The sequence below is a fragment of the Phycodurus eques genome, chromosome 13 (assembly GCF_024500275.1).
Source record: "Phycodurus eques isolate BA_2022a chromosome 13, UOR_Pequ_1.1, whole genome shotgun sequence".
In the NCBI taxonomy this organism is placed as follows: Eukaryota; Metazoa; Chordata; class Actinopteri; order Syngnathiformes; family Syngnathidae; genus Phycodurus; species Phycodurus eques.
In genome coordinates this window covers 4,195,046-4,220,686 of record NC_084537.1, presented here as the reverse complement: position 1 = coordinate 4,220,686, position 25,641 = coordinate 4,195,046, and the positions used below count along the sequence as shown (strand labels likewise).

Here is a 25,641-nt window from a genome sequence, read left to right as displayed (position 1 = left end):
ACTTTAATTGGACATTTAAAAAAATAATAAAAAATCATCAGGTTGTTGATTTCTGGACTAAAAAAAGGCTGATAAATACTCATATGGTCATAGAAAGGCCGAGATTTTTTTAAGTGGAACGTTCCAACAAGGTAAGCCATCAGAGTGAGGGGGAAATACATTATCATTTTTGATGGACTCTTTTTTTCATACTGCATACCGTACAGTGGTACCTCGATTTACGAGGGATCTTAGGAGTTCCAAGCCGTTACTTTTTTTTGTTTTGTTTCTTTCTTAAATTGTGGCAAAATCCGAATTATGAGGCCAAGATGGCTGCAGCTATCTTCACAACAAGCAGGAGTTTGGCAGCTAGTGAACAACCCCCCAAAGCCAAATTCTTAATTCATGCTGTTTATTCCCACTCCCAGCTGAAGTGTTCTGTCAAACTAAACATCAAACAAAGACAAGTGTACCAAATCTAACCAAACCACATAACTTGCCTTACAAAAGCTTAATGCTAACAAAAATGCCGCAGACAGGCCAACGAAAAACTGAACCACTGCAAAAAACACTAGTTTTTCTTTATATTATACCAGAAGGAGGCCTATTGAATTAAAGCATTAAATCAAAAACTATTTAAATTTTGATACATTCTATTCAATTGTGTCATTACAGTATCTTTTTTCATGAAGTACAATCTCGTATCATGCTTTTCTTCTTTAAAAAATATATTTTTTTTGGGGGGGGGGCGGCTGAAATGGATTAATGGCATTTCCATTCATTTCATTGGTGAGAGATGAGTTATGTTACGAGTCTTTTGAGTTACGAGCGTAACCTCGGAACGAATTAAACTCGTAAATCAAGGCACAATTGCATATTATTATAATCACCGACAGTACTTTCAGTTTCTGCCATTTGGAGTGGGCCAAACCAGTTGTTGTTTTTCTTCTCGCCACCAGGGGTCGCCAGTGTTCCGCTGCAGGCCGCCGGGCGGAGGCCGACCTCTCCGCGGCGATGACGGCTTCCTGCCGGGCTGAGTTGAGCGGAGTGAGGTGACCGCGCTTCCACACCGGGATGAGCTTGAGAAGCCGAGGGGGAGTCATCCTGGTCGGCATGCTGAGCATCGCGCCTTCTCGCTGCTCAATTTGAGGTCGTTGAAGAGCGAATGTGGATTTTGGTGAGTGCGACGCGTTTTTTTTTTTTTTGTGTTAATCGGAACAAGTTGAATTTTGTTCTCCCCCCAAGTGCTTGTTCGCTTCGACGCAAGAAGCCCTTTCTACGTGTCACTTATTGGGAAGAACGTCACGACGGACTCGCATCAGATTTTTGCCAGTTTAAAGTTTGTACACCTTCGAGTATAATATGGGCCTTCCGTTTATACCAACGAAGCCACGAGTTCGATATGAAAGAGGGTGTTGTTTAGTTCGGCACACATTGAAACATAGAAAAAAGGTGTAGGAAGCACTAAAAGCTGAAATACAACCATGACATGACATCGCCGCCAGCAAACATTGACTCCCAGAAGAAGCTTCTGGTCACTTTCCAAAGTGAAATACGACCGACGAGTAAATGTTTACAAGTGTTGGATATACGCCGAATGAAACAATGGCTCAACATGTTTCGTTGTGGATCATTTTAATCACCTCGCCTGTGCTAGTCGAGCGAGTAATCGCAGGAGTTAAAAAAAGTTGTATGTTTTTTAGGGAGACTTTGGAATGGCGACGCAAGTAAAATGACGTCAGAGGGCAACGATGAGAAATGTTCTGCATTTTTTTGACACCCTTAAAAGAGAAATCATGTTATTTTTGTCTAATTCATGCGTTAGTGAGACAACATTTTAATTTGTAATATAATTTTTATTTTATTTTTAATTTTTATTTTTTTAAGTATTTTGTGTATTTTACGGACTCCAGCAGGGCTTGCCAAACTTTTGGGTCCAGGGACTCTCAGGGCTCCATCATAATTCTTTTTTATTTTTATTTTTTTTTAGATAAAAATAAGTTGTATTGTTATGAGAATAGTCCTTTTTTAAAAGAATTAAGTTATATTATTTGCAGGAACAAATAGGCATTTAGTCAGAGTAAAAAGTAAGTAATGAATTTAGGAGAATAAAGTAATTGTTTTTCAAGATAAAGTTGCAATATTATGATATAAATTTTAATGAGGGGAGTAAGTAAAATTTAAATTACAAAAATACAAATTTATATTCACCTTATGAAAATAAAGTCCTATTTCTTTCAAGAAAAAAAGTTATTTTCTTTACACGTCAAAGATGTTATGTGCTAACAGCTTGGCTTTGATTGGCCGTTGGCAAATGCCGATATTTCGGCGGCCGGGCCAAACATTCGTAGCGACCTTGCATTCGATGTGGAGGGAGTCTTACTATTATCGTGAATCAAAATTCACCAAGCATTGGATCGTTTGGATTTTAAAACACAACATAAGTATGCTTTTAAATAATATATTTGCAAGGCTTGTGGCGGCAGCCCGGCCAGCTGTCTGGGTCGCTTTCAACCTTGGTAATGCACTTCCAGCTGTGTGTGAAAGCCACGAAATGAGCCTAAACGCAGCACAATTCCGGTTCCGAAAAGCTTAGGAATTTCTCCTAAAGTAAATTGAAGCCATTTATTCCTCAACTCCTCTGAGTTTGGTCGGTGAGGCAAAGTTTAAGCTTTGCACAAGATGCAGCCGCGTTGCCACTCAGCAATTTGTCCAGAGATGAGTGGGCATGGAGCACACACAAAGTGGGCAGGTACTTGTATCATGAGTTAATGTGTTACGTCACAAAACCATGGAAAACCGTTTCGGTTGTTTTCCAAGCCTTATCCGTTTATCGTCTTTTACGTTCGCTCTATAAACCGCATAGATGTTAACTTAAACCAGGTCACAGATTCCCTTGAGCAATGTTATGCATAAAACAGGAGAAAAAAAATATTCTATTGGCATGGGACCTTTTTTAATTAGGGGAGAAAGTCAAATTTCAAGAAGTGAATTTAAAAAATACAGCTTTTAGCTTACCTGTACGCTTTTTTTTTTTCTTCTGGAAAATACACCTTTATTCACCAGAAAAATAGGACTGTATTCAAATAAAAAAAGCCTTTTATTAAACACATTCTGGGACTTTATTCCTGTAATCATGTGTATTTTGTATTCGCATAACAATAACAGTCATTTTTTTTTTAGAGAGAGAAAGAAATTGCAATGTTATGATAATAAAGCCCTATCAAGAAAAAAATGATATTCTTTACACTAATTAATTTAAAAAATACTACTTTTCTAATGGTTTTACGCCTTTTATTCTGGAAAAGATGCCTCAAATATTTTTAGAATCGATTCTCCTATTTATTATTGGTCGAATAATGGAATAATAATTGCCCACCCCACTATAATTGATTTATTTTTTACTACTGACATACATTTTATTCTCATTTATGAGGGATAGATTAAGATCTTTAAATTGCATATGTTGGTCCTGAGTGTATGGTGTGCAGAATTTGAGCGAGCAAAATGATAAACGGTTAGCAATCGCCATTAGCATTAGCACGCTAGCGATCACCATTTTAGGTACAAAAAAAACCAAAAAACTAAGTACCATTCATCTCACTCATAAATCACGTTATATGTACATTACACATCTAAGAGTGTCTTACAGACGCTCCTCTGTCGTTTTTGGCAAGGCATATCAGTGGCCCAACACTGCATCCGTCTGCAAAGAATGTCTGTGTGAAACATCGGTTCCGGCGGCGCAAATATGGTTCCGGGGTTTGCGTGGACCTATTTTTGAAGTCGACTTAGCCAAGTTATTCCAAGTATTTCACCCCCCAGGCTGAATAGACATTTACTGTATACCTGTAATAATACCCCTTTTGTTTAAAAAAAATACTGTAATAAACATAAATTATTGCAAATAATTGGGGCTGCATCTCCAGATTATTTTTAGAATCGATTATTCTATCAATTATTCCATCGATTCATTGAATAAGATGATAAAAATAATTTGCATTCAAGTTGATTGCAAAATAATTTTTATTCTATTGCTGTTTATTAACTGAATATTGTTGTTTATTTGGCATTGCTTAATGATTAAACAAAATGGATTATGATTCACTTACTGGTTTGGTCCGTAAAATAGGCAAAAATGTTGATCATTGTTTTCCAAAGTGAAAGCCGATGTTTGCAAATGTCTTATTTTGATTCAACACAAAGATAATCACTCTACTTTCATCGAGGACTAAAGAAATTCAGATAATATTTTCTTTTGAGAGGCTGCAATCAATATTTTTGTGTATCCGTAGAGGGGAAATGAGTAACAGCGTTGGCTCCAGGACGGAAGGCTTGGACGGATCAGTCGCCATGTCCAACGGACGGGTCTTGTCTCCCGACGGCCCAACTGGCTCCACGCTCGGCCCGCTGCCGGAGGAGCCGGCCGGCGGGCCTCAGTCGTCCCTGACAGAAATCACCGATATGTGGGTGAAATTCGGGAAGACGTTCGCCGCTATCCTGCCCATCTACATCCTGGGCTACTTGGAGTTCAGCTTCAGCTGGGTGCTCATCGGACTGGCTGCCTTATTCTACTGGAGACGAGCCCATGGCAGCAAGGACTACAGGATCAACCGTGCCCTAGCCTTCCTGGAGCATGAGGACAAAGTCATCAAGCAGACTCTGCCCACCACTGAGCTACCATCATGGGTGAGTCATTTATAATTCATGGATTGCCGGCCATTTTCAAAACAGAGCTCTCCATATGGCCAGCTGTTTTAGAGCATTTTGACTGATCTTTCAAGACCCACAGAATTTTCTGTTCTGTGACAATATAAGCACCGAACATACCAAAAGAAAGTGTCGAATCGCTTCCTATATTTTGCTAATGTGACACTTCATACTGTAAAACAACAAAAACAAGACTGAGGAAAGGCTTTTGATGGGAAAAAAAAAAAATCATAATCATTTATTTATCCAACTAAGAAACACGCCGTGAGTGGCGTGACTCATTGCTTGGTTCGAGATGAACGTCGGTGGCTTTTTTTACCTGGCGTTCGCTAGGGCTGCACGAAATTTTGTTTGCTCATCGTCATCGCAATGTGCGCATGTGGAATAGTCACATTGCAAAGGTGCTGATGACATCGGGGGCAAATAACTCTCGTACTCAAAATGCACTGCGGGCATCAGTCGACCATTCACAATCGTATTATTAAAAGTGCATGCATGTGAAACGCCATTATGAAGCAAAATATCCGTTTTGCACAAACATAAGCTCTAAAACCGTTGAACTGTTAAGATTTGTTAAAGATCCCTTATTTTGGCTATTTAGACCTCAATAGAGTGAATCTCTAACATGGACTGAGTATAAAGGTGCTAATTATTTTTCAAAAACACCTTCGTTTTGTCATACGTGTCTCCAGAAAAGGCCCCTCTGACAGCTACTTCTGTTTGACCCAGTTTTATATCCCCTTTGTCCATATTTGGCTAATACCGCCGCCTTTCCTCTGATTAGTTGGCTCCGTGTAGAACACCCAGTTGTGAGAGCACGTGTTTATGTTTACAGCGCTGGCTCGGGAGCGTAGAGATAGCCAGAGCTCTTCGCTAGTGGCGTAGATTAACTCGAGAAATTCGAATGACCGGATTTCAGGGCTCGAGGCAGAACAAAGTCTGGAACTACTGGAATGCATGGACGATTTTAATACATATTTCACATGTTAACTGAGGCACATTAGAGACAATATTACATACCAAATACTAGAAAAAGTTGGTTTTGCAGAATATGTGCCCTTTCAATTAAAATATGTAAAATTGTTTGAGACTTCATTGTTATGTCAAGATACCAAACAGAAAAGAGGAAACTCCAACTTTTTTTTTATTTTTGAAGTGAAGCACTTTATTTAAACACGTATAGCTTTCTCTTTTCATTCACTTGCTCTTATTCTGAATGAACCCATATTTTTATTTCGTAAATGAGAGAAATTTGTAAGATGTGTGCAATTCTTTAAAGAAACACATTTCATTAGATTTTTAATGAGATTCAAATTAGACTAAATAATTTGAGAAATGCACAATCATTAAACGAAACATAACCATAAAGTAAATAATGAGATGGTCCTTGTTCAGTCATATTAAAAAAAAAAACTAATGAACAAACAAATAAAACAATATTTCACAAATTCTGGACCCTCTGACAGCTACTTCTGTTTGACCCAGTTTTGTATCCACTTTGTCCAGATTTGGCTAAGACTTTCCTCTGATTAGTTGCCTCCGTGTAGAAGACCCACTTGTGAGAGCACACGTTTGTTACGTTGACAGTGCTGGCTCGGGAGCGAAGCGGTAGGCGGAGAGCTTCGCTAGTGACATAGATAAGCTCGAGAAATTCGGATGACCTGATTTCAAGCCTCTCGGCAGAAAAACTTCTGAAACTCAGGAATGCGTGGATGATATTAATTCATATTTCACGTTTACTAAGGTACCATAGAGAAAATATTACATCCCATATACTCGAAAAAGTAAAATATGGGACCTTCAAACAGTGAATCAACTGTAATATTAAAAGTGACCAGCCAAGAGACCTGTTTGGACATGCTCAAAAGATTAAAGATTGTATAACTGCTGCATTTCCTAGTTCGCTCTTCAGAATGAAACTAGGCAGGCACGCTGCAGCTGTGTGAGTGGGCGAGGCCCATTCAGGGACACTGTGTAAACGGGAGTGAATGAGTTCTTTTGTCATACAGTACATAATTGTAAAATTGGATTACTAGGAAAATTAGTATTTATATCAGTATACTTTAGTTAAAACACTGTACGATCACACTGAGATAATATGGAATAAATGTTTTTGCAATATAAGAATAGATAAATTATTTTGTTAATATAGTCAGCCAGAGCTGCGAGGAAAGCAAAGATATCAATGTCCTTTCACCGTCGTTCCTGTCATACTGTGTTGCATGTTTTTGTTTGCACATTAAGGACAAAAGTCATGTTTTTGTTTTAATTCCTCATTTTAGTGTTTCCTCATGTGTTTTAGATTGTAGGGTGAAAGCTGCAGCTGGCAACTAGTGTGGACTGAATGGGTGCCAACAATGGGGAAATGCAATGCGAGCATTTTGAGGGTGATAGCCCGTCAGCAACATATTGAAAAAAAACAAAAAAGAAGTATGAACTAGTTCGTTTTTGGAAGGATGAGTGGAACTTTGAACTAGTTCGCATAGAAAATGAACTTTCCCAACACTGATCCTGTATTCTTTCACTTCGCAATACATATCGCAGGTTTGAAAAAAAGTAGCAACGTCATTTTTTCCCCCAATATCATGCAGCCCTAATTTATATCATACCTATACATACTCTGTTGGAGTGTGAGGGGCCTAAACTTGTCCGACTTCCAACATGTTGGCATATCGTTCCCTCATAATCAATGTAACGAGCCGAGATTCACTCCCTAATCTTCTATCCAAAAGCTGTGCTGATCTCAAATCCAAAGCGATGCAACTCATCCATCTCCAGGAATCTGGTTGCCAGTACAGTTATGTCAGCAGATGTTAAGACGTTCAACCTATTTAAAGAAGAAAAAGAGTTGGTGTTACTGGTAACAAAGCAAAAAAAAAAAATTATTATTATCCCAAAACCTTTTACACAATAAAAATGCGTGATATCTGGTGACATTCAAATTTATTTAAGATTAAAAAAAAAAAATCACGACAAATGTTATTAAACTTTTTTTTTTTTTTTTTACTTTTCATAAACATTTAAAATAGTGTATCTTGTAACATTCACATTTATGTAAAAGATGGTGTTAAAAAAACTCAAGTGACCAATTGTCATTACTTTTTTTGCATTAAGAAAAATCATTCAAAATAAAATGTGATGTTAATATTGAAGTGTACTGACAATTTTAAATAAAAAAAATGTAGACCAATTTTATTTAAACATTTTTCCAAATGTATAAACTTTTAAATAAAAATGGTGATACTGTGTAACATTAAACTTATGTTTTAATTTGAAATTTAAAAGTAGTGTGCTGTCTCTCAACATGAACTTTTTCTCGTAAACTTTAGATGCGGGACGCTGAAAACGGCAGGTTCAAAGTTCACACACGCAGCTTGCCAGGCTGTGTTGCCATAGACTGATGCGATAATCCTTTCTTGGGGCAAACAAAGACGTCAGTCAACACCTTGTCGTCACGCTACACACTTCACAGCAAACGCACAATCATGTTAGCAGTTTGGCAGATAGTGTACAGCTCTTCAAAAAAGAGGCTATAAAATGTTTTTTGCAACTTCCAGTTGAAGTTTACTCTACTGTTAAACTAAACATAAAAGAGAGTGACTTGTGCGTTGTTTATTTAAAACAACCACATAACGATGCCTTAATAACGTCTGTTTAGCTTAATGCTAACAAACAGTGCAAAATGCCACAGACCGCCTAACGAATAATATTGATGTCGCTATGTTATAACTAAGGCCGGACTGATATGTTTTTTTTAGCCTGATGCTGACTGCGATAATTGGCAGAATACAATTTTGATAACTGATTAATCAGACAATTAATTTAAAAAATATTGAATGAATAAAATAACTTATTTTTTTTGTCCCTAAACGCTTACAACGATAAAGTATGAATTTTTTCCAATACTTTGTCCTTTGGAGTGGAGAGTGGAGCAAAACATGTAGACACACAATATACAATACTCACAGGTATATATTCTTTATCTTTTGCGAAAAGGGACTAATATTACTGTGACTTACTGAGCAGTTGTGACTGTCTCCAGAATGTCAGAATGTCTGTATTATACTGACCCAGATGGCCACATTGTGCTTGTCATTGTGCTTGTGGAACAGCACAATGTCCACTGAATTGGAACCAGCTATCCATCCATTTTCTGAGGCGCTTTTCCTCACTAGGGAAAGGAGCCTATCCCAGCTATCATCGGGCAGGAGGCGGGGTACACCCCAAACTGGTTGTCAGCCAATCACAGGGCACATACAAACAAACAACCATTCGCACTCACATTCACACCTACGGGCAATTTAGAGTTGTCAATTAATCTACCATGCATGTTTTTGGGATGTGGGAGGAAACCGGAGTGTCCGGAGAAAACCCACGCAGACACGGGTAGAACATGCACACTCCACACAGGCGGGGCCGGGGATTGAACCTAGGTCCTCAGAACTGTGAGGCAGACGCTCGAGGCAGACAGTATATTATTTTTATGTCATTTATGTTTTTTTAAGTACAATATTATAGAGTGGTATTTTTCTTGATAAAGAACACTTATTTTTTTTAATTTTTGGGGGGGGGGTGAGACTTGATGGGTTAATGGCATTTCCATTCATTTCAATTGGGAAAGAGGCTTTGCGATGCAATTGTTTTGAGTTACAAGCTTGTATCTCAAGGCACCACTGTATAGGGATTTTTATATAGTAGACCAGGGGTCACCAACAATTTTTAAACTGAGAGCTACTTCTTGGCTACTGATTCATGCAAAGGGCTACCAGTTTGATATACACTTCTGAAATAACAAATGTATTATGAATAATTAATGGTAATCGTTTATGTGAAGACATGTTAATGATTTGTCACAATAATTAGGAAAATGATAAATATCAACATGCAGATAAATATCAACATGCAACATTTTTTACAGATCTATACATTTCTGCCAGTGTTTACATTTTCAATTGATAAATTCCTTGCAAATCACCATGTCCCATCACTGGGGAGCTTTCAGAACAGGCCCATGGGTTACTCATGTGGTCCTTGGCGGCTACCTGGTGCTCGGGTGACCCCTGTAGTAGACTATATAGTAAAATAGTTGGGGAACCCTTGTCAGGCGCCATTAATGACGCATACTTATATCGTTCCGGATCAACGTCAGCTGCTTTACCTTCTGTAATAAATATTGAACAAGAGCACATCTATAAAAATAATATATTATTGTTTAAAGATGAATGTATTTTACAAAATGAATACAAACAACATACAGTATATAGTGGATAGGGAGTGAGGATTCAATCCTAAAGCATATAAAAAAATCTTGTGCTGATGACATCTTTTGTTGTTTGAAGACATGTCAGCTGACGGTGCGTTCAGTGTCGTGTGACACGGTATGTGGGCCGGACCACGACACCAATTTGATGTGCCAACGGGCGGGGCAGGAATGGAAACAATGCGGCGGAACATGGAGAGGACGACGACGACCAGTATACAATGCTCTGCTTCTACTCAGCTTTGTCACAGATAGAAAGAGGAAAAAACAGAGTAAAAATTTAAAGTCAGTGACTGTTGTTTTGTGAAGAAAGCTGTGATTTCAGACTGCCCATGAAGGCATTGCCTGATTTATTTTGGTGGATTGATAGAAAACATTAAAAAACATTTGGAAGAATCCATTAGTTGTTTTGTGTGGAGAGCTGTGATTGTCCCTGAATGCAAACTCTTGATTGCATGAGATGGATGAACGGTTAGAATAATGGTTTTAAACAAACATTTACGGGGGGTGGGGATGGGTTGGTGTATATTTCCTTCCAGAAATGATTTGTCAGGGGGGTGGGGGGCATTTTGGACTCGGGGCCCCACAAATGCTCAGGGCCCCTGGACAGTTGTTCACTCCCCCCCATGTTCAACGCCCCTGTGTGTGAGAGCGTTTCAGTAGTGCATATGAGTGAGTGTGTATGAGAGTGTCTTAGTAGTGTATATAAGCAATAAAAACAAATCATTAGTGTGTATGAGAGCATTTCAGTAGTTTACATGAGAACTTTTCATCAGTGCATATGAGAGTGTTTAAGTAGTGTACATGACAGCATTTCATTAGTGTAAATGGGAGTTCAGTTATTTAGGAGAGAGTTTCATAGTAAATATGAGAACATATTTAAGTAGTGTGCATGGGATCATTTCAGTAGTATGTATGAGAGTGTCTTAGTAGTGCTGCATACTGTTTGAGTGAAAAAAATCTGTAGCGTGCATGAGAGCATTTCAGCAGTGTGTATGACAGTGTATTAGTAGTTCATATGAGTGGAAAAACAATCTTTGTGTATGAGTGTTTCAGTAGTGTATATGAGAGTGTTTTAGTAGTGTATATGAATGAAAAAAAAAATCACTTCTGCACATGAGAGCTTTTTATTTATGTGTATGAGTGTTTCAGTAGTGTATACAGTGGGTACGTAAAATATTCAGACCCCCTTAAATTTTCTTATTTTTATGTTGCAGCCATTTGCTAAAATCATTTAAGTTAATTTTCCCACATTAATGTACACACAGCACCCCATATTGACAGGGGACAAAAATGAAATTGTTGACATTTTTGCTGATTTATTAAAAAAAGAAAAACTGAAATATCACATATAGTATTCAGACCCTTTGCTCAGTATTTAGTAGAAGCACCCTTTTGATACAGCCATGAGTCTTTTTGGGAATGATGCAACAAGTTTTTCACACCGGGATTTGGGGATAAGCTGCCATTCCTCCTTGCAGATCTTCTCCAGTTCTGTCAGGTTGGATGGGGAACGTTGGTGGGCAGCCATTTTCAGGTCTTTCCAGAGATCCTCAATTTGGTTTAAGTCAGGGCTCTGGCTGGGCCATTCAAAAACAGTCATGGAGTTGTTCTGAAGCCACTCCTTCGGTATTTTAGCTGTGTGCTTAAGGTCATTGTCTTTTTTTGAAGGTCAACCTTCAGCCCAGTCCGAGGTTCTGAGCACTCTGGAGAAGGTTTTCGTCCAGGATATCCCTGTACTTGGCCACATTCATCTTCTCTTTGATTGCAACCAGTCTCCCTGTCCCTGCAGCTGAAAAACACCCCCACAGCATGATGCTGCCACCACCATGCTTTACTGTCAGGACTGTATTGGACAGGTGATGAGCAGTGCCTGATTTTCTGCACACATACCGCTTAGAATTAAGGCCAACAATTTATATCTTGGGCACATCAGACCAGAGAATCTTATTTCTCACCATCTTGGAGTTCTTCAGGTGTTTTTTTTTTTTTTTTAGCAAATTCCATGCGGGCTTTCATGTGTCTTGCACTGAGGAGAGGCTTCCGTCGGGCCTCTCAGCCATAAAGCCCCGACTGGTGGAGGAATGTAGTGATGGTTGACTTTCTAGAACTTTCTCCCATCTCCTGACTGCATCTCTGGAGCTCAGCCACAGTGATCTTTGTTTTTCTTCATTTTTTTTTTTTTTTTTTTTTTTTATATACCTCTTTCAACAAGGCTCTTCACCCCCAATTGCTCAGCTTGGCCGGATGGCCAGCTCCAGGAAGTGTTCTGGTCATCCCAAACGTCTTCCATTTAAGGATTATGGAGGCCACTGTGCTCTTAGGAACCTTAAATGCAGCAGATTTTTTTTTGTAACCTTGGCCAGATCTGTGCCTGGCCACAATTCTGTCTCTGAGCTCTTCAGGCAGTTCCTTTGACCTCAAGATTCTCATTTGGTCTGACATGCACTGTGAGCTTTAAGGTCTTATATAGACAGGTGTGTGGCTTTCCTAATCATGTCCAATCAGTGTAATCAAACACAGCTGGACTCCAATGAAGGTGTAGAACCATTTTAAGGATGATCAGAAGAAATGGACAGCACCAGAGTTAGCTGTATGAGTGTCACAGCAAAGGGTCTGAATACTTATGGCTGTGTGATATTTCAGTTTGTCTTTTTTAATACATCAGCAAAAATGTCAACAATTTCGTTTTTACCCCCCTGTCAATATGGGGTGCTGTGTGTACATTAATGAGGAAAAAAAATGAACTTAAATGATTTTCACAAATGGCTGCAATATAACAAAGAGTGAAAAGTTTAAGGGGGTCTGAATACTTTCTGTATGCGTATCCCGGATGAAGTGGCCGTTGACGAAGTCGTCATTGATGCTCACTCACACATGACAACAAAATGAGAGTGAATGCAATACAAGGTCTCTCTCTCGCTCTCTCTCTCTCTCTCTCTCTCTCTCTCTCTGTCTCTCTCACTCTTTCTCAATGTTTTAACACAGTGTCTCCCTCCCAGGTTAAAAATAGACACCAGTGATTCTCCTCATTCTGGTTTCCGATTTCCTTTACCTTCCAGGAAAACATCTTCACCCTCACATCATCGTCATCATCATTTAAGCCCGGGAGTTGTTTGTTTGTTCATGTCACAGCGCACAACCTTTAACAGGCGCCCGAGTCAAAATAAACATCAGCTGAGCCGCCGTTGTCACCAAAATAGTGAAAAGGAATGTCAAGTCTGAGCCGAGCGAGTTTGTTTACATACACGACATCAACACCCGTTAAAAAGTGTGGCGTAAAAGGCGCAAAAAAGCCAAAGAAAATCAACTTTTTCTACACAGTATCAAGAGGCTAACAGAGGCAGATTTGCCTCATTGTGAAAGGGAATAACGGGAGGCAGGGACGGGTGGGAAAAGTTTAACAACCGACACTTCTCCTGTGCTGTAGTTTAAAAACAATAGTGGCTGATTTGTACCTCACTTATCTAATGATGGGGAAACTAAATGTTTTGTAGGCGTTGACGACCCGAGCTAACGTCTCAATTTCTTCGTGTTTTAACAGGTTCATTATCCAGATGTGGAGAGAGTTGAGTGGCTCAATAAGGTAAATGCTTCCTCACTCATGCGCGCACTTGCTTGCTCACCTTCCCTCTTCTCACACACACTCACGCACCCTCAATTTTTATTAATAGGATGAGATTATGTATCTGTGCTGTTACCCTTGGGAACACCCCCCCCCCTCCCCACCACCACCGCCCGTAGCAACTTCCTGGCCTGTAAAAGTAATATTCCATGTCCACATGATGGAGTTTTGAGGTGAATCCCTATTCTGTTGATTGTTGTTGCATATTCAATTAGCAGGCAATCCTAGCTCCAGCTAACAAAACAAACAAACGTAGCATGAGAGCAGCCATTTATGTGTGTGGTGCTGACGGCGTCGGCGGTCTCTGCCACGCAGACGGTGAAGCAGATGTGGCCGTTCATCTGCCAGTTCGTGGACAAGCTGTTCAGGGAGAGCATCGAGCCGGCGGTGAAGGGGGCAAACTCGCATCTCAGCTCCTTCTGCTTCTCCAAGATCGACATGGGCGACAAGGTAAGCACACACACATTCACGTACACACACTATCAGTAGGCTTTTTTCTCCGACGGCTTGTTTCAAACATTTGTTTGCAGCCTCTGAGGGTGAACGGTGTGAAAGTTTACACGGAGAATGTGGACAAGAGGCAGGTCATCATGGACATGCAGATCAGGTACGACACATCATCGCTAACATTTGCAACATCGTTAACATCTACAGCTAACATTTGTAACGTTTGTAATAGGAGCGCAACTACCGATTATTTTCATAATTGATTAAAAGTCCCCTTCCATCACATATTTTAAAATTATTTTTCATAATCTTTGATGTCCTTGTATTGCGTTTGCAAGATAATTTGGGTTGAAAATGCCCAGAAATTCCTTTTTCAAGCTATTCTAGTTGGTCTTTTACCCCTGGCTGTTGAGACGGCTGGATTCCTCATTGATGTGCGACACGTAAATACGTTTTGCTCCGATTGGATCATTCATTTTCTCAATTTAAATATGAAAAAAAGTATCACTCTGATTGGCCGTCGGCGAATGGCGTTATCTTGGCGGCCAGGCCAAGCGTTCATAGCAATCTTGCGTTCATTTCTTTCGATCCGGTGGCTCCTACTATCACCGTGAAGCAGAATTCACCAAGAGATGGATTGTTTGCCCACTACTTATGTTACCATATTCTTCCCTCCTGTGATTTGTGTGCCTTTGCAGACTTATTTTGTTTCATCTTCCGGCTTGCCCTGTCAGTTGTGGAAGCTAATTGTTTTCACATCGAACACTGTGCCTCTTTTTTCCCAACGAGCTGCAAGGCAGCACAAAGCTTGAGTGGGGCTGCCCACTACAGAGACTATCATCCTTAAAATAGCGATACTAAAAAAAACTGAAACGTTATATTGTGGAATAAAAACCAAGCCAGTGCTGTTCCATTTGGGAAGATCTTTGTACTCCAGCATTAATGTGGCTTTGTGACCCTTAACAATTAAGAAAATAAAAAATCTGATCTTTTTCTGATGATGGGGATCAGCTGAAAATTATGTGATCGGCCCTGATTTTCATGTCAGACCGAACAACACTAGTTTTAAGATACCTAACATCTTCAACATCATCTACCATTTCTAACCTCTTCAACATCTCTAATATCGCTGATATTTTTAACATCTGTTTTAAGATCTTCACCATATCGAAAGTTTGAAATATCTCTATTGTTTGTTGAACAATTTTAAGTTAATAATTTGTCACATTTGCAGTTTTGTGGGCAACACTGAGATCGACGTAGACATCAAGAAGTATTACTGCAGGGCTGGAATCAAGAGCATCCAGGTACCAGGGCACACTGTTGCCACTTATTTTATCACGGCGACCAAATTATATTTTTACATCCTGTTTATGGCATTAGCACTATTAGCATTTTTGCATGATAACCTGAAGTAGCAGGTGTGGAATGTGAAAGCGGAGCACGATGTGAAGTTATTGTTGGCCCTAAAAGCCGTAAAGAGTGCTTTATGTCTTTATGACTTGCTCTGTTGACTCAGGCCTGATAAAAAGACTCGTTATTGATAAAAGACTCATTATCTGTGTGATGGGCTGCTGCCACTGTTTGCTGAGCTGAGTTTTGTTGGCTTATGTCGGACCAGAGCGATGGGTCGCTCACTGTCGTTGCAGTGGATTTGTGCGGACGTCTTCTTTTTAAAACAAAAATAAAAAAAGTTAGTTCAAAGCGTGTCCCCACTGACTTGCTCTGCTTGCACTAACAATATGGCTGCGAGCAGTTTGGGGCTACACACCTGGGTAAAATTGTTGGTACCCCTGTGTTTGCGGAAGAAAAACCCACAGTGGTCACAGAAATAACTTGAATCTGACAAAAGTAATAATAAATAAACTTTGAATGAAAATTAACCAATTAAAATCAGACATTGCTTTTGAATTGTGGGTCAACAGAATTATTTTAAAAAACAAACTCATAAAACAGGCCTGGACAGAAATAATGGTACACCTAGAAATGATTCCAAATAATTTGACCACAGGGACTTTCTCAAACAAAGTGTGTCCTCTAATTAGCATCATGGGTGTCTTCAAACTTGTAAGAAGTCAGTCGGCCTATTTAAAGGATGGCAAGTAATCACTGTGCTGTTTGATGACATGGTGTGTATAACACTAAACATGGACCAGAGGAAGCGAAGCAGAAAGCTGTCTCAGGAGATTAGAAAGAAAATTAGCACGTTAAAGGTAAAGTCTATAAGACCATCTCCAGGCAGCTTGATGTTCCTGTGACAACAGTCGCACATATTATTCAGAAATGTAAGATCCACGGGACTGTAGCCAAACTCACTGGATGTGGACCCAGGAGGAAAATTGAGGACAAATTGAAGAGATGGAAAATCCAAATGGTAACAAAAGAGGCAAAAAGAAAATAACAAAATGAAACAAAAGAAATTAAATGTGAACTTCAAGCTCAAGGTACATCAGTGTCAGATTGCAACATCCGTTGTTGTTAGAGCCAAAGCGGATTTCATGTGAGACGACCAAGGAGGACATCTGTTGAAAATCAATGATAAAAAAGCGAGACTGGAAGTTGCCAAACTGCGTGTTGAAAAGCCACAAAGCTTCTGGGAGAATGTCCTATGGGCAGGCGAGAGTAAACTGGAACCTTTTGGCAAGGCACATCAGCTCTGTGTTCACAGACTCAAAAATGAGTCATACCAAGAAAAGAACACTGTCCCTACTGTGAAACCTTGAGGTGGCTGTTATGTTCTGTGTGCTACATCTGGCACAGGGTGCCTTGAATCTGTGCAGGGTACAATGAAATCTCAAGTTATTCTTCAGAGAAATGTGCTGCCCAGTGTCAGAAAGCTTGGTCTCAGTCGCAGGTCATGGGTCTTGCAACGGTAATGACGCATAACACACAGCTTAAAACACCAAAGAAAGGTTAAGATCAAAACATCGAACTATTCTGACGTGGCCTTTTATGAGCCCTGATCTAAATCCTATTGAACATTTATGGAAGGAGCTGAAACATGCCGTTTGGAGAAAACACCCTTCAAACTTGAGACAGCTGGAGCAGTTTGCTCATGAAGAGTGGGCCAAAATATGTGCTGAGAGGTGCAGAAGTCTTATTGAAAATAAAAAAATTGTTTGAGTGCAGTGATTGCCTCAAAAGGTTGTGCAACAACATATTAAGGGTACTATAATTTTTTTCCCCAGGCCCATTTCATGAGTTTGTTTTTTAAAATAATCCTGTTGAACCACAATTCAAATGCAATGTCTGATTTTCATTGGTTAATTTTAATATATATATATTTTTTGTCAGATTCAAGTTATTTCTGTGACCACTGTGGGTTTTTCTTTCATTAACAGAGGGGTACCAACAATTTTGTCCACGTGTGTACTTTACAAACTTAGCCAGTCGGTTGTTGAATTTAGCGAGTTTTCTGACCACCTCTCGTAAATATTTCTCCCTCCAAAAAGCAGGAGTGTTTAGTATTTAGCATTTACTTTGTTAGCATTTTAGTACTTAATTTTTAGCAATTAGTACTTAACCTTTATTTTTATTATTTTAGATTTGTTTCACTTTAATTATTTTAGCATTTAATACATAGCCTTTATTTCATGAGTATTTTTAGTATTTAGTGCTTTGCCTTTTTTTTCTTCGTTATTTTTGTTTTGTTTTTAGCATTTTTGGTGTTTAATTTTTAGTTAGTATTTTTAAAATAACATTTTTGGCATTTAATACTTAGCCTTTTTTTGTTAGCATTTTTAGCATTTAATTTGACATTTATTACTTAGCCTTTATATTTAATAGCATTTTTAACATTTCATGTTACGCACTTTTAGCATTTCCTATCCATCCATCCATTCATCCATCCATCCATTTCCCTCCGCTTATCTGAGGTTGGGTTGCGGGGAAGTAGCTTTAGCAGGGAGGCCCAGCCTTCCCTTTCTCCAGCCACTTCATCTAACACTTCCGAGGGGATCCCGAGGCGTTCCCAGGCCAGCCGAGAGACGTAGTCTCTCCAGCGTGTCCCGGGGTCTCCTCCCGGTGGGATGTGCCCAGAACACCTCACTGGGGGCAGCATCCAGGAGGCATCCTAATCAGATGCCCAAGCCACCTCATCTGGCTCTTCTCAATGTGGAGGACTAGCGGTTCTACTCTGAGCCCCTCCCGGATGACCAAGCTTCTCACCTTATCTCTAAGGGAGAGCCCATTTCGGCCGCTTGTAACCGGGACCTTGTTCTTTCGGTCACGACCCACAGCTCGTGACCAAAGGTGAGTGTAGGAACGTAGATCGACCGGTAAATTGAGAGCTTTGCCTTTTGGCTTAGCTCCTTCTAAATCACAATGGACCGATGCATCAAAATGGACCGATGCAAAGTCCGCATCACTGCAGACTGCACCGATCCGCCTGTCGATCTCCCGTTACATTCTTCCCTCACTCGTGAACAAGACCCCAAGATACTTGAACTCCTTCACTTGGGGCAGCATCTCATCCTCGACCCGGAGAGGGCACTCCACCCTTTTCCGACTGAGGAGCATGGTCTCAGATTTGGAGGTGGCGATTCTCATCCCAGCCGCTTCACACTCGGCTGCGAACCGCTCGAGAGTTGGCGATCACGGCTTGATGAAGCCAACAGAACCACATCGTCTGCAAAAAGCAGAGATGCAATACTGAGGCCACCAAACCGGACCCTCTACACTTCGGCTGCGCCTAGAAATTCTGTCCATAAAAGTTATGAACAGAATCAGTGACAAAGGGTTGGCCTTGGAGGAGTCCAACCCTCACCGGAAACGAGTCCGACTTACTGCCAGCAATACGGACCAAACTCTGACACTTGTTGTACAGGGACCGAACAGCCTGTATCAGGGGGTTTGGTACCCCGTACCCCCGAAGCACCTCCCACAGAACTCCCCGACTTTGTATTTAGCATTTCATTTTGGGCACTTAGTATATAGTCTTTATTTAGAGCGTCTGTCTAATATTTCTGAGGACCGGGGTTCAAATCCCGACCCCGCCTGTGTGGAGTTTGCATGTTCTCCCCGTGCCTGCGTGGGTTTTCTCCAGGCACTCCGGTTTCCTCCAACATCCCAAAAACATGCATGAATTGGAGACTCTAAATTGCTCGTAGGTGTGAATGTGAGTGCGAATGGTTGTTTGTTTGTATGTGCCCTGCGATTGGCTGGCAACCAGTTCAGGGTGTACCCCGCCTCCTGCCCGATGATAGCTGGGATAGGCTCCAGCACTCCTGTGACCCTTGTGTAGATAAGCGGCTCAGAAAATGGATGGATGGATGGATATTATTTACCCTTTATTTTGTAAGCATTTTTAACATGTAGTGTTTAGCATTTAATACTTGGCCTTTATTTTTGTTATCATTTTTAGCATTTCTTGTTTAGCGTATTTATAATTGTTTTGTTCATTTAGTATTTAGCATTTATTTTTCCGCATTTCATGGTCAGCATTTGTTATTGTATTTTTAGCATTTTGTGTTGATTATTTATTTATTCATTAGCATTTAATGTTTTCCTGTTTGGCCTTGAGACATTTATTATCCTGAGTATTTAAAAATAAAAATGATGACAAGTGTTGTTGTCTTGTTGTTTAGCTTCATGGCGTGATGCGTGTGGTGATGGAGCCTCTCCTTGGAGACATGCCTCTCATTGGCGCGCTCTCCGTCTTCTTCCTCAAGAAACCGGTAAGTCACATCATATATCTTCTTCTTCGTCTCCTCCTCCTCCTCCTCTTCCCCCTCCTTTTCCTTTCCCAACACTATCAGCACATTTCTCCTCCCTGATCGCAGACTTCCTTCCTGCAGATGTCCTCCTCGATATCATAACCCACCGGGAATGATTTAAATAGCTAAAACCTCAAAGGCAGACATGACGTTGTTTTGTGGAGACATGTTTGGAGACAACACTGAGCGGGAAGTGCTAAGCTACAACAAGCTGGCATCTTTGCCACACTTTTTGCTTCAATTCAATGGACATTGTGCTGCTCCTTCTGGTGAGCGCGCCTCAGCCACTCGGGGGCAGTATAATACAGACATATGACCATCGTCATTCTTTGCGGAGGATAAAGAATATGACTGTGAATAAAGTTATCTTGTCTGTCCATGTGTTGCTTCACCATTTCAAAATTCGCCATTAGCCATTGCTTGAAGCCCCGCTACATACAAACTTTTCCTTAGCCTGTCTATGGTGTTTCCCATTATGTGTGACCATTAGCATTAAGCTAGCTGACTTAATAGGATAAAAATTAGGTGTAATTCTTTGTTTTATGTTTAGTTTGAAAGTAGACTTCAGCTAGGAGTGGCAATAAACAGTGTGAAGCCTTTTTTAAAGAGTTGTCCATTATCTGCCATTTGTCAGTTTGTGTGTGTAGGTTTCGCATAGCAAACATTTTGATTGATGTCACATAATTGGAAGCCCTCATCTGAGATTTGAATGCTGGAACACTCTCGCTCACAAACCAATTAAAACTTCAAATGGGTCTCGTTTCACTTTGCCAACACATTAATTTGCATTGTGAAGGGTGCCAAAGTCACTGTACCAGTTTTTGGCACACTTTCAAAGGTTTGGGGTACCTAAAGAGTGGCGCTAGACACAATATGGTTCATTTTGGCATGACATGTAATGCATTTCCATTGTCAAAAAATGTTGAGGGTACCAAAGTAACTGTACCTTTTTTTGACACCCTACCTCCGTGTTGTGGTACCTAAAGGACAAAGCTAGACACCGTTTGGTTCAGTGTAGAATTACTTTACAGTTAAGAATGAAGTGCTTCGAGCGGCTAGTCATGCACCACATCAAGTCCCCCCCCGCCCCCCCGGACCCGTTTCAGTTTGCATATCGGTCCAACCAGTCAACCGATGACGCCGTCTCCACTCCCCTCCACTCTGCCCTCATACACCTGAACTCTAAGGACTCATATGTCAGACTGCTGTTCATAGACTTCAGCTCAGCATTCAATACCATCATCCTTCAACAACTGATCTACAAACTGGACCAGCTGGGGTGCAACACTTCGATGTGTAACTGGCTGCTGGACTTTCTGACAGGGAGATCGCAGGCAGTACGGGTCGGCAGCAACACATCCAGCACCATCACTCTGAACACGGGGGCCCCTCAAGGTTGTTTGTTGAGCCCCCTCCTCTTCACCCTGCTGACCTATGACTGCACACTGACATACAGCTCCAACCTCTTCATTAAGTTTGCAGACACAACTTTGGTGGGTCTCATCAGCAACGGGGACGAGACAGACTACAGGAGCGAGGTGAGCCGCCTGGCCGGGTGGTGCGCAGACAACAATCTCTCCCTAAATGTGGAAAAAAAACAAGGATATTGTTGTGGACTTCAGGAGAGCGCACTGCCAGCATGCTCCCTTGAACATCAACGGTGCTGTGGCGGAGAGAGTGCGCAGCACCAAGTTCCCGGGAGTGCACATCACAGAGGATCTCTCCTGGACGAGCAACACCTCATCACTGGGCAAGAAAGCTCACCAGCATCTCTACTTCCTGCGCAAGCTGAGAAGAGCCAGAGCCCCGACCCCCATCATGTGCTTGTTCTACAGAGGGACCATAGAGAGCATCCTGACCAATTGAATCACTGTGTGGTACGGAGCCCTCACCGCATCCTGCCGCAAGACTCTCCATCGCATAGTGTGGGCAGCTGAGAAGATCATCGGAACTTCTCTTTCCTCCCTGCAGGACATTTACAGCACTCACCTCACCCGCAAAGCCCTCCGCGTAGCGGGGGATGCCACCAGCCATCACACAGCCGCTTCAGTCTGCTGCCATCAGGGAGGAGACTGCGGAGTCTGCGGGCCAGGACTAGCCGACTCAAAGACAGTTTTATTCATCAGGCTGTCAGGAATCTGATCTGTCTGCCCGCTCTTCTCCCTCTACCTCTTCTGTCCTCTGCCCAGCTGAACTCTGACGCCCCACATACATACACACACACACACACACACACACACTTTCAGGGTCACACCAGACACTTTCAGCAGCATTGGGGTTTTGCCATCTAATTTATTTGTCTTATTTGCCTTGGTTCTCTGGCCTTGACTATGTTGCACACGTTGCCTGATCTTTTATTTTGCACATTCAATTAATACTTTTTATACTGTATATACCATAGTTTTATTTATCTTTTTGTATTGTTGCTATTATTTGTAGTCTTTGTAGCACCTTTGAGTACTGTAATTTAAAACCTCTGTATGTGTTACGCAAATTGAAGAATTGACAAAAGAAGCAAAAAGCTTGACTTTTTTGCATTGTCAAAGCTGTGAAGGGTAACCGAGCACTTTTTGGCGCTCTGCCCTGCTTTCTTTGGGTCCCTAAATGGCAGCGCCAGACACAGTTTTGTTCCGTTTGGCACAATTAAAAAAATATATATATATTTTGCATTTACATTGTCGAAAGTTGTGAAGGGTATCAAAGTAACTGTACCATTTCTTTTGCATCCTATCATGGAGCCGATACTGTGCAGTCGAACCGTGACGCCGTTAAGCTTGATGTCTGATCTTTTCCAGCTTTGCCGACATGCGGAATCTCTCAGCTGCTGACTCACAGTCTTGCTTTGCCTTGTATTAACACGCGCACGCACTCACGCACTCACACACACACACACACACACACACACACACACACACACACACACATACACACACGCAACCTTGTGATGTCAATTTTTACAACGCAGGGACACTCACAACATCATTGTGATGTCAGCTTTTAATAGACACATACACATATACACACGCACACACTAAATGTCCTTGTGATGTCAGCTTTTTAAAGATACACTCATGCGTGCACACGCACACAAGCAACGTCCTTTTTATGTTGGCTTTTAAAAAAGACACACACACAACCATCTTGTGATGTCAACTGTTTAAACACAAACACAGACACACACATGCACACACACACGGGCATGCAACATCCTTGTAATGTCATCTTTTAAAAGACATTCAAACACCTACACACACACACACACACACACACACACACGATGATTACATCATCACTGCATGTACAGGCCAATTCATTAGGTATACCAATTCAAGAATTATGTCCAAAATAAATCACAACAATCTAAATGTTTTATATATTATGTCTTTTTGTCTTGCAGCTTCTGGACATCAACTGGACAGGCCTGACCAACATGCTGGACATTCCCGGGATCAAGTATGTGTCAGGATTATTGTCGGGATTCAATTCGTTTAGCTCTTGGCAGAGTTCGTTCGTCCTAACAGTGTTTGGCAGACTTTGAATCTCCTTTCATGCTGATCATCAGAGCAGGATTTTTCCTTCGCGACATACAGTTTGGTTCACCGAAGCATGTTTTTTTGTTGTTGTTGTTGTTGCATTTCCTTGGTCAAAAGTTGTGAAGGGTACCAAAGTAACAGTACTAGTGGTAAGTGGTGGTATTTGTGTGCACGTGTGTATGTGTGAGTGAGTGCGTGAATGCAATATGTGTGTGTGGGTACCAACGTACCTGTGACACTTTGACACTCTTTCCAGGAGTGGTAGGGTACCTAAAATTGGCTGAATAAGATGGTAAAAAAAAAAAAAAAAAAAAAAAAGTAATACACTGTTCTGATCTAGTTTTGTTGCAGAATTTTGAGGGGGGAAAAAAACTCCCACGTGCATCTACCTGCAAAAAGCTTAGTCCCAGATCATCTATACTGTACAAGATTCTCACTCGCAAGTTTCTTTTTATCCGGATGTTTAGAATTTTTTCAGCATGCCTCAGACGCTTTGAAGACTTTTATCTGGTCGACAGCATCGGCGTCGTCGCGGGATAACAACAGTTTGAGGCCTCTTGAATAAATAAGAGAGCGAGAGGACGTGAGGGGCGTTTCCGGCTCACTTCCTATTAGTCTGCACCACAGACGAACTGGCTTCACCGGGCGCACCGCCTTTTGAAATGTCGCCGTCCTTGTTTGATGGGTTTTTGTCGTGTCATGTCGGCGTGTGTGCAGTCAAGTGTGACCTGTGATTGCCACGCCCTTTTTCACGTTCAAGCTCGGCCTGTGTGCATGTGTGTGCAAATGCTTATGGGGCCCTCTTTGAGTGTGCGTTTTTGAGTGCCTGTGTGTGTGTGTGTGTGCGGGTGAATGTGTGAATGATATGAATATATTTGTGTATGTGTGTGTGTGTGTCTGTACGCGTATGTGAGTTTGTAAAAGTGTGAGTGACTGAATGAGTGCGTGAATGTGTCTCTGTGAGAGTGAGCGTGTGTGCGTGCGTTTGTAGGAGTTGTGTGACTGACTGACTTACTGTGTGTGTGTGAGTGCGTGACTGCATCTGCGTGCTTGGGTACCAACGTACCTGTGCGTGACCGCTTGTGTGTGTGTTTTGCAGCGAGAGAAAGTGAGTGTGTGTGTGTGTGTGTGTGCGTGTTTCCATGTGGAATGCACATATCTTGCCAAGTCAACACACCTAATATAGAAATATTGCCGGGCAACTGAACATGCCATCGCTCGTATGTGTGTAAGTTGACTCAGAGCGAAAATGATCTTTTCCTGCGTGCAGTACAGTTACAGGAAGAGACAACGCACGAGTACAGTAGGTGTGTTTTACTTGACAAATAGACGATTCTGATTCTGAGTCTGATTAGTTTTGAGCGTCTGTATGTAGCACATGGCGCCCTCTAGTGGGAATTTGGTGTCATCTCAGGAATAACTGTGTGACGACGCCATTAAAATTGCAATTATATGCACCATATTTATTTCGTGTTGATTTACAATCATTAAGCAAAGCAACTTGCATACCAAAAACAGCTTAAATTACTTGATTTTTTAAAAATTGTTTTTGCCTCCAATTTCTACATTTCGTTTTAAACCATTCCAAATTGAAACTGTTTAGCTCAAAAGCCAAATATTTTCCAAATAAAATTTGGAATAAAGAGAGATTTGTGCAGACAGTGTTTACCTCCGACTTACACATTTCTGGACTGATTCAAACCCAATTAAAAACTGCTCACCTCATTTCTATTTCATCTTTTTCCCAATTTCTTTAAAATAAAAGCTCCAAATAATTTTCTTTACATATTTCCCTCCAATTTTCTTGACCGATTCCAACTTCAAACTGTTCAACTCATTAACATTCCCCAAATTCCCAAAATATCTACCTTCAATTTAATAATTTCTTGACTGATTTAAACTCTTGCAACTTCAATTTGTTCAGCTCATTACTGTTTTCACAATATAAACATAATATTAATATAATATTTTTTAACTTATTCACTTCCAATTTTCACATTTCTCAACCAATTGAAACTTTAAAATGGTCTGCTCATTGAGGACAGCTCACACAAAATTCCATATTTGTTCATATCCTTCAATATCATACACTCTCTTCAACAGCATTTCCATTCAGCTTCAGCTTTTCAGCATTCACATGCAGTTTCTGCAAATTGCATCGTCTTGTATTTTATTCTATTGTTCTGTGTGTTGTGTTTAAGTGTCATTCTCCCTTCTTATCCACATCCAGCGGTTTGTGCGACAACCTGATCCAGGACATCATCTACAGCTTCCTGGTGCTCCCCAACCGCATCACTATCCCTCTGGTGGGCGAGGCTCAGCTGGACCACCTCCTCTTCCCCGTGCCCAAAGTACGCACGCACCCACACACGC

General features: G+C 40.9%; 1 protein-coding gene across 1 annotated transcript in view; it reads left to right on the top strand.

Annotated features, from left to right (window-relative positions):
• Positions 1–1,017: 1,017 nt before the first annotated feature.
• LOC133411983 (extended synaptotagmin-2-like) overlaps positions 1,018–25,641 on the top strand; it is a 52,825-nt gene continuing 28,201 nt past the window's right edge. The window contains exons 1-9 of the mRNA XM_061694913.1: positions 1,018–1,156; positions 4,275–4,668; positions 13,494–13,535; positions 13,890–14,024; positions 14,105–14,181; positions 15,256–15,328; positions 19,607–19,696; positions 23,133–23,188; positions 25,499–25,619. Of these exons, the coding sequence (XP_061550897.1) occupies positions 4,282–4,668; positions 13,494–13,535; positions 13,890–14,024; positions 14,105–14,181; positions 15,256–15,328; positions 19,607–19,696; positions 23,133–23,188; positions 25,499–25,619 (981 nt within the window). The 5' untranslated portion in view covers positions 1,018–1,156; positions 4,275–4,281. The remainder of the gene's footprint in view (positions 1,157–4,274; positions 4,669–13,493; positions 13,536–13,889; positions 14,025–14,104; positions 14,182–15,255; positions 15,329–19,606; positions 19,697–23,132; positions 23,189–25,498; positions 25,620–25,641) is intronic.